Source organism: Lampetra planeri, chromosome 1 (assembly GCF_965212315.1).
Source record: "Lampetra planeri chromosome 1, kcLamPlan1.2.h2, whole genome shotgun sequence".
NCBI classification, from domain to species: domain Eukaryota; kingdom Metazoa; phylum Chordata; class Hyperoartia; order Petromyzontiformes; family Petromyzontidae; genus Lampetra; species Lampetra planeri.
Window position 1 is genome coordinate 24,877,495 of NC_136107.1, and position 13,161 is coordinate 24,890,655.

The following is a 13,161-nucleotide window of genomic DNA, read 5'->3' on the forward strand; positions in this document are numbered from 1 at the left end:
AGGTGAATGCTCAGTCAGCCAAATCCCCAAGGTCACAGAATCCATTAAACTTTACAGAGGTGTGAAATCATAGTACCCCCTAACAATTGCGGAATAATGTTCCAATGCATATGCATGGCAGAGGCTTAGAATTGTTTAGAAGTTGGCCCCAGGTAGCCTAAGTGTTATATCAAAGCCAATTCGTGGATTATTATTATTGAAATCATAATTACTATGGCCCATATTCATCTCCAAAACTGTAAACCGATAAGTTTGACAATGGAACATTTGAAGCCACAATGCTCATCATTGCAAAACACTCTTACAGGACATCATATATTGTAACATTCAAACATTGGGCTATATATTGAGTTAAATGTGAATAGAATTTAGTCAAGAACTATCACCATTAGTCTTGCTTTTTATATACTGCTGGATGAAGATCTCCCCAAGTCGTAATCATTTATCATTGTCTCATGATGCAACGATACAACTGAATCTTGCACATGGGCTGAATTCATCGCTCCATTACCATGGTGGTCATCCTTTCTCCCCATGCTCCTTTGCACACTGTTCAACTTCTCTTCCATTTTTTTTCTTGCCAGTTTCCATTTCCAATCCACGTCGTAGCAGACAATGTGCACTGACTGAAAACGCTCTTCCTTTGGAAACACTACTGTGTTGCTTTCCATTATCCACGTTGAATGTTCCACAAGCACTCCAACCTGCTCTCACTCGTCTTCTTCATTTTGATAATCAGAGCTCGATGCTGTTTGTTTAACCCTTGGTAAACGCACGCACTTCACACCTATCTCAGAGACAATTGTTGTTGCTGTTGCAAATTGATAGGAGTTTAGAGACCCACAGGGCACATGTAGGGGTCTCGATTAACTAAATTGGCCCAGGAGGAATTCAGCAGGAAACATTAATGTTAGCCTTGCTGCATAAATATTGCCATTAGTTTAATGTCTTTGCAGGGAATGAGGTTTGGGAGATGGAGGACATACATCAGTGCCTTTTATTGTGTATTTATCCATTGTGATTTACACTATATATTCTGCTTCTCTGTATAGTCCGTTCGGTTTTTCTCTGAGTGAATTCTGGGGGCGTCATTGCAAGATGTTGACTCCCTCGCCTGGTATAAAGGAGTGTGCGGGTTCGATCACGGCCGTGAATGCCTGTATATCTCGAGTTTGCATCTTCTTCCCGTGGTCGCATAGATTTTTCACTTAGTCCGATTTTTTCCTCCACATTTAGAAACATGCGTTTACAATATTTGGCTGTGATATATTTACACATGATAAGCCATTTCATCTGGCTCATTGGGCCTTACCTGGTAAAATAATGTTTTTTGTTGAATAGTAGTTTCTGAATGCATTCTGTTCTGTGTTTGCAGCATTTTGTGCATTTTATATTATGTATGTGCTGTGATGTTGTGTGTGGTGTGACCGTATTGGTCTGTTTTAAGCAGGCGTATGTATCCAGAGTTGGTTTACTATGAATAGCATTTATATTTAACTTGTTTTAAAGGTATATTAACAAATAATAGCTTCTAAGCTACTTCTGTCAGCTTAAACGTCAATGCAAATATATATCATATTATTTTAATTGCATTGTATTAATGTATTCATTTTGAACTGTTTTGGAAAGAATGCCTATTTGCAATTATAACAAAACTAGTAATTAGATAATTGTGGAGAATTCAAGTTATAGAATAGTTAAGCAGACAATACATATCCTTCACAAATATGTCTCTCTACGTAAAAAAATGTGGAGTATTTTTATTAAAAATTTGTTTCACACAACCATCAGCTCCACGGCATTCTGAGAGCGAACAATTTTCCCAGCATTGATTCAAAAAACATAAATATTGTAGTAAAACATATATATGGGACACAATACAACAACATTAGTTAATAGTTCAATGTCCGAATGTAACGGTCAGAGCTTTATTGTGTCCTTAAAACTCCTCTCATTGACAGTGCCTATAACATCGCTCACTATGATTATGGTTTCTGGGAGGGGAGGTCAGTTTTTCTACTTTAATGTAAGGTTGACATTGGTTCTAGGTTGCTCCTGCAAGTCATCATAAAACACTACAATGGCAAGAGAATACTGAGGGAACACAATGATTGCATTTTATTGTGGACAACCTAAACCATTTACTCCGATACGAGAGAAAGAACTTAACGACACTGCCTCATGTTATTTCAACAATATTAAATTTGAAATTCAGATTTCTTCGTGCCATCCTATAACATGTTAGTTCATGTAAATTAAATGTTAGGTTAAATGAGCAAGTACTTGGTGTATATATTTGAAAACAAACAATGCAAGTCAATAAGAGATGGATTTTTATTGAAATGGTACCCTTGACTAGCCCCTGTTATGAAGGTTACATACAGCGTGGGGCATTACAATGTAACCATGGACAACGTAATTATATGATTGTTTCACATTCACAATGTAAATGTGTGGAATGCAGTCAGTCCAGAGGGGCAATGTTTGATGCTATGCAATAGCAGATGCTTGGAGATGTTTACCAAAAAAGTTAAAACTCAATATGCAGCCTTAAGTGAAGCCTTCAATCTGCCTAAGTTACAACATGAAGTTACAACATGTTCACTCGCAAAAGGAATATAAAATTACGTACTAATACAACCGTAAATATAATACAATTATGTACCTTGTTGAAATTCCCTTCAATTAAATATTTTCATGAAATATGAAACAACATTCTTCTTGCCCTGCTATATTGAAACTAAAACAAATAATTGTAAGATGTTGGTGCTACATAAATAGTGTATATGTTCTGTATAAATACACTGAATTAAATGTTATACATCAACTCAGGAAGGATCGGTTGCACAGTGGTTTGTGGACTGTGCTATAAACTTAGCGACCTGAGTTCAATTCCCAGCCAATGGTTTCCATCGGTGGTGAGTGATATTTAAACAGTACTGGGTCCCAGTTCACCAATCTAACTAACACGGTGAAGTATGGCTAAATTCCTATGTGCCCAACCCGACGTGGGGAGGCCTTCATCCAGCAGTGGATTGACAAAGGGCTGTAAGTTATTCGTCATCATCATCATCATCATCTATCCATTGCTGGTTGAAAGGCTACCCAAACCATCACCATTTCTCATAGTCTTGTGATGCAGCAACATGTCTAGCACCTGCACTCACGCTGATTTCATCTCTGCATCTCTAAAGTGGACGCCCTCTTGAGTACATTATTTCCTTCGAGATGCACTCCATCGTTATTCTCGACCACCAACCATCATTCTAGCGATGTATCCTGCCTACTTTTCTTAACAGTATATATACATGTCTCTAACGTGTGCATTTTCTCTAACCCACATGTCCTTCTTTCTCTGCCACAATGTAATTCCAAGCAGGTACAAATCCTCACGCTTCTTCGTGCTTTTGTTCCATGTTATTTATGAATGCCCATGTATTTCCTCTATATCATAGCAGGTAAAATTATACACTGATTAAGAGTATCCTTCTTTGGTTCTTTCGGTTAAGTCACGTCTAAAGATAAAATAATAAATGAAATAATAGCATATTACGACGTTTCGATTGCAACACAAGCAATCATCATCAGGCATAAAAGAAATAGCAATAAAAATCTAACTAGAAAACTATAGACAGACATACAAGCAGACAGGGACACAGAGAGAGAGAACACATATCGGCACAAAGAGAGAGGTTGTTGTGTTGCAATCGAAACGTCGTAAAATGCTATTATTTAATTTATTATTTTATCTTTAGACCGTGACTTAACCGAAAGAACCAAAGAATAATTCCTGCAGTCACGAAAGCTCCAAAATTAAGATTAAGGGTATCCTTCTTTAGGCACATCGGCATGTTGCTTTTGTATGATTCGGTTCAGTTTCATCATGATTATCCCAGTTTAACACTTAGGCTTTCGCGACCAATATTATTCATAATATAGGTTTTTGGGTCAGATCGCATTATTTATAAATGTGTCGTAACCCTCCACCACCCGACACGGCCAAACCCGTGTCGTAACCCTCCACCACCCGACAAACCCGTGTCGGGTGGTGGAGGGTTACGACACATTTATAAATAACGCGATCTGACCCAAAAACCTATATTATGAATGATTATCCCAGTCTGCCTTCAATAACTGTACCATGTATACTTCAACATAAATCTTCAACGGTGTTCGGGCTGACTGTCTATTGGTAAACAGGACCTCATCCTGCACCGTTACTTGCGATGCGAACCGTGTTCCTGGCTAGCTCCCAAGTTGACGGGAGTCATCTGAAATTGAGGAGTATGCTTCACATCTTAGGTGGGTATCTTCTCCAACCAGCACTGGTCAGCATGGTCAAATATATTTCCACATATCTTACGGTCGCGTATCTCTCATCCAATGGCAGCGTAGCCTGAAGCATGATGCTCAGTCATTTGGACCTCCGATGTCATCAGACATGATGACAACAGGGTAGGTGCAGGAGTAGTGGATGTTAAAAATAATTGACTAAGAACAGGATACCATCTTTTAAATTCCTGATTTTGTATTAATTATTATATAAAGTCACGATGCAATTAGGTCTAACCACTACTACATTTGTGCATGTTAACCATGCTTACAGTAGTATGGTTGAATGTAAACAACATAGGGAAGAGTTGCTTAGTAAAAATAACCTCTTTAATATGAGCGTTCTTTTTTTCTAGCGAGCTAATCAATAGCCTCGGCTGCTCATAGTGCTGTATATCTCCACACAATTTACCTTCACATCAATATGGCAGACATTTGCTAAATTAGCTCTCAACTTCGCTGAAACCTAGCTGTGAGCCAGGAAGGGTTAAGATGTATTGCTCAACGCCTTTAAATAACTAATTGTAAATATATTTAATTGAATATACTAACATATTGCTTGTCATTCAAATGTTTCTATGCACTTCAAAGGCTGAAGTGTTCGTACGAAATTAAATCACAATCAAATAAGTATCTTGGTTATTGAAATATAACAGTGCCTAAGCACACAACCTCACCACAGTGTGGTCATTAAATTCCTACGGCATGTCAAGATTAATCTGAAGTGCTTTTGTGTCACTATGAATCTTCTGAGTTGTGCATACATCTTTCAGCTGTTTAATTAAATGTGAAGGTTTGAACACTTCAATTTATTTAACATTACCAAGTTTTTTTTACCTTTTTAAATGTCTGTGCAGTGTGCATAACGAGTCATATGTATGTTAGCAATGTTGTGCTAACATATATATTTGGTAAATGAAAGTTATCGTCAATAGGTACGAATGCAACATTTAAAACGCAAAACATGTGAATGCACAAATATGGAGCCAGAGATGGAGAAAAAAAGTAGTGCTGGACAATTTAATAACTATGATTTCTCAATTACCAGAATAGCCTGTGACTAAATGTGATGTATTAGGAATGTTGAGAACACTGTGACATGGCTTTGTTTTACCAGGTCTTGCACGGACCCTGCATGATGTGGCGTGAATTGGCTTCAATATTCTGCAATATTGTGTAGTGTGGCATGGCGTATCGTACCGTACCATGCTTGCAGACCGGGCAGCACTGCTCTGGCTCGTAAACTGGGTTCACGCACTCTGGGACTGCGCAGTCAGCCACGACGCAGGACACCTCCCCGTTCGCTTCACAGCGGCAACGCTCGCATGGGGAAGGCTGCACCAGTAACAGTCCGCATGCAACCACACAGTCCACGCAAACGCCACCATGAAGACTTGGATTACACAGCTCGCATACGTACAATAAACCTATTATCCGGTGTATGTTGTGACACTCAACTTTGTGGCAATGTTTTTTTTACATTGATTAAATACCACAGTGCTTTATAAAATATTCATGTTTCATTTAATTTCAAGAGCAAAATAAATTGCGCTCCAACTGACAGCCTGTGTATATCACATGCAGAAAAGCTCAATATGTTCCTTGGAAGCTTTGGCATGGCCTCTGCTGTAATTCACCATAAAATGCAATACATTTATAGAACATTTCTGATTACGTGGTGGGGCTAGATGTATTTAAAGTTGGCATTATTAAATTGACTGTGTGCTATCATTTTACATATAGAATATTCATTGACTTCAACAAGAATGTTCAATGATAATTGTGGAATAAAATGCTATTCATCTTTTTTAATTCATGACACGCCAGGGTGTCAAAGGAAAGAAGAAACAGTCAGAGCTCAACAAAACATTTACATGTTTCACCAACAGATACATGCGTATCTTTACGTGCAAGGAATTGTATGCAGCTTGCTTGTACTTTACCGTAATTGCTGACACAATGCAAGTGCACATTTACAGTATGTGTTTTGGCAAATCAGGATTGTTTGATATATAATACTATATTTAGCTACATAAAGGCACAGTGTTCTTAATAAAATTTATTAATTCAATCTGAAAAATGAAGTCTATTAACAGGATTTTTTTTGCTGCATGTTGAAATCTTTGACGTTCATCCTCACAACAAGAATTATACAACCATTTTCAGTAACGCCAATACTCTAACTTACATCCAGCAGCATTTACAGTTTAACAAACCAAACAATTGGCATTTCCTAAACACGTTAAAAACATAATTGTTCAGCATCTGAGAAATCCAGCAAGCTTGATATACATTCACGTAATGCGCCTGCAGACTGCCTTAGTTACATTTTGTTTTCAACAATGGCCATCTATCTACGCAGTGACAAAGACGGGAGGAGCTGGTATGATGTCAGGCAGACCGCCCTCCGCCACCGCCCCCCCCCCTTAACACAGCGCTGTCCGTGGTGCTGAACCGGTGACAGGCGGCCCCGTTCTACGCCGATTGACCCACGGCGCTTGGTTTAAAGAAAAAAACATAGTTATTGATTTCCCGTACGTTTTTTATGTTGAATCCCCGTCCCTGTAAGCAGCGTCGTGAGCGTATCCAATTTCTCCTTCTGTGAGTTGACAGTGGCCGCTACCAACCGCGAGTAGCGGCGTTTAGATGTACACACACACATATCGAGTGCTCTCACTGAAGTGGAGTTTTTGTTGTTGTTGGAAAAGCGGTCACCCTTGGTAGATGTGTCAAATGAAAAGTGTCACTGGTCGCATGTTGAATTAATTTGCAGTTTACACTGACTGTTGGGGTAAGTGAAGTTGGCGAGCACCGATGAAAGCTGGCACGGCACAAGAGGAGGTGGGTGGTAAGAACCACGCCTGGCCATCTTTGTCTCCCCAGTGATAATGTTTATTGCATATCTGCACCAGGTACACATTTGAAGTTGAGTCGACCTTGGGGGGGGGGGGGGGGCGGCGCAGGGCAGTTTTAGATATTCGTCACTGATGTTGGCCTCGAGAGGGAATCGAACTCGAATCGTCGTGTTCATAGCGCAGTGCGCTTACCACCAGCACGATGCCTCTCCCCACGTGCACTAACACACGCGTACGCTAGCCCGTAAAAAAAAACAATGAAAGGTATTCATTTTACGAAGAGAACACCAACAAATCCCAAACCGCTACCACCTGTTTTAGAATAGTAATATCATTTGTCCTCTACTCCTGATTGCATGACTAACACAGAACGTGTCATCATGGCATTCAAGCTTCCTCCTACCCGCGGTGCTCCTTCCTCACGTTGTGCGCGGCGTGACAATGCGTTTTGATAAATATAGTTGCTCGATCGCCTTAATATCACGAGGTGATAGTGCACTGAGATTGACGTACTACCTTGAAGACGGAAGCTATACAGATATCGTTCGAGTACTGTATCTCTTACAATCTACTTCACAATCTACTTCACTTATGGGAAGCTGGGTTTTGACAACGGCTGGCAATAGTTAATCTATAGCAGACAGTAATTAAATCGGGTCTGTAAGAATGTCCACAATGCATGATCAAACGGAAAGTTGTTAGAACAATCACCTCGCAATAATGGACACATGACTGGTGGGAATCGAACCTCCGTTTCTGTGCATACCGGCTTGACAGGTGTTTCAATTAGCTCGTAATGGAGTTTCTAATTGATTCTCATCAACGGCCGAATTCTGGCGTTTGAACCTAAGTTATCTGTCCCATAGTTTCATACTCTAAGTTTGACTCTGGGAACATCCTGAGTTTGAATCCCAAAATCAGTAGAGTTCCGAGTGCAATCCCTATATCCACTATAAACAAATCCCGTTCTAAATACGTTATACAGTACTGTAGTTTTATCGCCACACTACCTAGAACCAGAATATTACACCACCCTAACTTAGCCTAGTTAGAATCCTCGCACAGAACTTCGCTCTGCATTATTTAAACTCAAATAACAACGCCAATAACGAATCTGCGCTAAGCTACGTAATAAACAACACCACCACTAAAGACAAAGATCCCCCGTGTAGCCTCTATAGACTGTTGGGGCAAGTTCTGTTAGCGAGCACATATGAAGGCCGGCACGACGCATGATCGGGTGGGTGGCCAAAGCCACTCCCGGCCGCCTTTGTCTCCCCAGTTGCCATGTTTACACACGGCACCAGGTCTGAGTCGACCTAGAGGGACTGGTTCAGATAAGCGCCACTGGTGTTGGTGGCCGTGAGCGGGAGTCGAACTCGGGAGCCGGGTTCATAGCGCAGCGCGCTAACCGATATACACTACCCATGGTTAGTGTAGCTACCCATGGTTAGTGTAGCTGACCGTGCTATTGGTGGTGGTTAGTGTAGCGAACCACTACGCTAACCACCATCACCACCAAACTACTACCACCACCATCACGACGAGGCGAGTGGAGCAGGGCAAGCGATACGCACCTTGAACTCCTGCAGGAGTCCGTAGGTGGCTCCCCGATACTCGCACTCGCTGCGCACCTCCTTGCACTCGGGGCAGCAGCCGTTGTGCTCCACGCGGGCGCAGCGCGACGCCGAGATGCGCGGGCACTCGGGCTTGGGGCACACGGGGCCGTCCACTGTGCAGCGGCACGGGCACGACGAGTGTCCCGGCGAGAACTCCTCACCCAGCTTGTACACGTAGCCCGTCTCGTCCAGGCAGCCCTTGCCGCGGTAGTCCTCGAGCACGTAGTCCGGTGGCGCCGACAGCGTGGAGTCGGCGCCCGGCGGGGACGCGGCGGCCGGGTGAGACTCTGCGGGGACCGAGCGAAGGGCCAGCGCGAGCAGCGACCACCAGAGTGCACGCAGTCGGCGCGCGGGGGCCATGCTCCCGTGTGCCTTGATCGACAGACAGCGCGCCTCCTCGTCCTCGCTGCTACATGGAGCCCGAGTGCTCCTCGCGGGGGCTCCTCCCCCGCAGCACCGTGGCAAACCCAACGCCTTCTCCCCCCTCCTCCTCCAACCACCACCAACCACACTCACGACGTACACGCCACACACACAAACGCACGCGCGCGCACACACACGCGGCTCACTGGCTCGCCTGCTGGCTGGATGCATTAATATAGACTGACCCGACTGGCTGGCAGGCTGGATGAAAGATTGGATGGAAGAATTGACGGATTAAACAATGGATGGACGGGATCTTTGGGTCGTCTACTGGCCATTTGAATTAACATAGACTATTTGGCCAGGTCGTGCGATGGCTGGTTCACTGGATGGAAGAATGGATTAAATGATGGATGGACAGTTCTCTTCTTGCTCATCCACATGCTGGATGAATTATATGGTGAGCTGGCAGTTTGAATCGACGTATGGATGGGGCAACGGATTGATGGCTAACTCTTTGGCTTACTTGCTGGCCGAGCGGATTCATGGAACATCTCTACAAATAGCGAGGTGACTAAATGGACGAGTGGCTGGCTAGCTCAACTGCCCTGCCTGCTTGTTATATGAATAGAGACTAACCAGTCAGTCATATCGCTGGCTAGCTTAACATGACTGAGTGTATGTAGTCAACTCTGTGTATCAATTGCCAGCTTACCAGCCCCATCAAAATTGACTTGCACTCAGGCTGGCAGAGTCTGGGGTCTTATAGTATTGTGGAGGCTGATGTATCAACCTTTCGGGCTGTTTGGCTCACTGTTTGCATGGTTGGTTACGGCTTTGCATGCGCTCACACATTACACGCACAGCAATATAGACAGTTGTCAGGCTCATTCAAATTTTGCAAGATCCATTACTGGGAAGACATACCTACTCGGAGCTGAAGGCGGGAGTATCCTGTTTAGTATTCAATCCAACTTCAGCACGATGTGAGAGCAATCCCACAAACCCACACGCCATGAGCACCTCTGACGTGCGTGTGTTTGAGAATGGCAGAGGACGGAGGTATACGCGGAGCATGAATGTGCACGCGTTCAATCGCACACTGGGAAAGGCCATTAGCAGAGAGATTATATACAAACAGCTACAAAGGGAGCAAGAATGGAGTATAAAATACATATATTGAGCAATACGTGTACAGTACAACTGCAGTGTATAATGGTGGCTGTGTTTCATAATTGTACTGTTGGAGGTGGGAGGAAACATTGAATTTGATTTCAGCACATGAACGTGACTTTTATAATGTGGGTGTTTAAATGCTGCACTGTCTGCAGCCATGGTCAAGATCCTTAAATATTGGTTAAAATATTTGTCCTGTCTATTTCGCCTCAGATTTTTAATTAACTTGATTTTTTGTTACAATTTTCTGCATGAATTGATCTCAACTGTCATTGAAAATGTCATTTATTTTCTAATCTTATTAATTTCCCATGTACTTCACTCGAGGTCAACATTTACAAAATCAAAAAAATCGTAATCATAGATGGGCACTACAAGCAGCCAGTGTGCCCTACAGCGTATACGGCCGTAGTTTAAACACTAGTAATATCCAACACTATTTATACCAAGATTGGCTTTAATGATTAGATAAATTGTTTGCATGCATTATCCAGAATGCCTAACAGTGTACAGTGTTTGATCGCTGTACATCTGCTCATAAACAGTGCCTCCTTTATGGCTGCAATTTTGTAACGCATGGGGAAGCGACAGATATATGATGAATGTCCGGTGGTAAATCATTGCACTTGCCATTTGGCTTTTAACTACAGGAGATTCTTGGAGACGGGAGACAGAGCGCTGAGCAAGCTGCTCACACAGTTGAAACCGAATGCCTGCCTTTGAAGCATTTCCCCAAATCGCAAGAAAATAACAAGTTTACCAGTTTGCATAACAACAGCATTCGGAAAAATAAATTAAAAAAAGTGTGCGTGTGATATTTGTTTGCGGTCTGTGCTCTCTGTATCATGCACTCATTAAATCATGTTCAGTTGTCTCACTGTAGTGTTTTAGTTTGGTTTTCAAATAAAACTTATACAAATCATAGGCTGTTAATATGTTTCTGTTTAACTCGTGCCCAAAGCAACGGTGACAATGAAAGTGATATATACAACTTAAATTGTAAGCAAGCTTGTGTGCTTTTTAAACCTAAACAGCCTCAACCCGACTTAAAATTAAGTATTGATTTAATATGTAACTGCAAGTCAATTACACGTTTAAGCATATCGAACGGCAAACCTCGACACATGTTTCTACACTTATCAATATACATTTTTATAATGCCTTTGCCACGTTTGTAATATGCTCACTTATGCCAATATCGTTTTTCCTGAAAAAAATATAACAAAAGCCACATTGAATTACAGTGTGCGTCATTTTTTGGTTATTTTGGCATCGCATCTGACCTTTTTGTTGGGCTGTTATGTGAAATACATGCAGTGATTTTCCAAAGGCTCTTCTTGAAATGTCTCCTTTCTATGAGGTACATGATATCACCATAACATCGAAGTCACCTTCTCACTGAATATGTTCGACATTTCAAATAGTATGTGACAGCATGTAACACATTTAAATAACCGAACACCAATATTTACTCATTAAAATAAATGTACACGTTTTAACACAGTTATATAATTATTTATTTGTATAGTTATCAAATAGAAGAGTAATATGATTTATATTATTAATATCGCTTTTTAATTATTGTGTACGTCAAAATGTTGTGCAAGAATCAAATGTATCGAAATACTTAATTTTGTAGAAGTCATACAACTATATGTAATATGTTTATGTACTATAAACATGTGCTCAGAGTGGATGAATGAACCTGCGACCTGAGTTTAATTTACACCCATAACTAATACCCACTCATATCTCATCTCTACTTCCTCCGATTTCCGACTTCTCCTCCATGCACCCTGACTTAGCTTCCTCCACATTCTCTAATTATTTTTCTTCTTCCCTCAACCTCCTAGCTCCCCTCCATCTCTGCTCCACCTCATCTAAGCCTCTACAACCTTGGCTTATAACATCCCTTCAATCAGAGCGGCGACACCTACGTCAATATGAAAGGCTTTAAAAGTCTACTCCTTCAGCCCGGAACCTTTCCTCCTACCACTCCCTCCTAGAATTTGCCAAACAAGACAATTGTTTGGCTCTCATCTATTCCCTTGCTCGCCACCCCCGCCAACTCTTCTTTACTCTCCTCCAGCCTCCGACCCCAACCCATGATTCCCTATCCTCTACGCCTTCAGCTCTCAACTACGCCTATGACTTCTCCACCAAGATTGACTCTGTTCGTTCGACCCTTCTATCCTCATCTTCCCCTAGCTCACCTCAGCAGCCTCTCCCCCTACGTCAAATCCATAATGACTGTGCTTTCACAATTTCCCCTGCAACTTCTATGACTGAACTCTATTCTATGATCTCGAAGGCCCATCCCACTTACTCTCCCCTCGATCCCATCCCTGCTTCCCTTTGACCCCGAATCTTTCCTTTACTTCTCCCCTACCTAGTGTTCCTATTCAATTCCTCCCTCTCCTTTGGTGTCTTGACCACAATCTATAAGTCGACGATTATTGTACTGCTACTCAAAACATCTTCTCTTAATACCTCTTCTCCTGCCAACCACCGTTCCATTTCCCTTCTCCCCTATTTCTCCAAACTGTTAGAACGCCTGGTATATTCCCGCCTTACCCACTACGTATATTCCAACTCTCTCTACCCCCAAATTCAATCCGGGTTTGTCTCTCTCATTCAACCAAACAACACGTATTTCTGTTCATAATCACCTGGCTAACTCTACTCATGCTGGGCTCTCTTACATTTTTATACTCCTCGACCTGTCCCCAGCTTTTGACACGATTGACCATCCGACTCTTTTCTCTCCTCTCTATTCTCTCGCTATGTCTGGCACACCACTTTCCTGGCTGAAGTCC

General features: G+C 42.1%; 1 protein-coding gene across 1 annotated transcript in view; it reads right to left on the reverse strand.

Annotated features, from left to right (window-relative positions):
- Positions 1-9,212, reverse strand: part of LOC144720602 (von Willebrand factor C domain-containing protein 2-like) — a 43,230-nt gene extending 34,018 nt beyond the window's left edge. The window contains exons 1-2 of the mRNA XM_078597461.1: positions 8,765-9,212; positions 5,538-5,667 (exon numbers count right to left, since the gene is read on the reverse strand). Of these exons, the coding sequence (XP_078453587.1) occupies positions 5,538-5,667; positions 8,765-9,166 (532 nt within the window). The 5' untranslated portion in view covers positions 9,167-9,212. The remainder of the gene's footprint in view (positions 1-5,537; positions 5,668-8,764) is intronic.
- Positions 9,213-13,161: the final 3,949 nt, after the last annotated feature.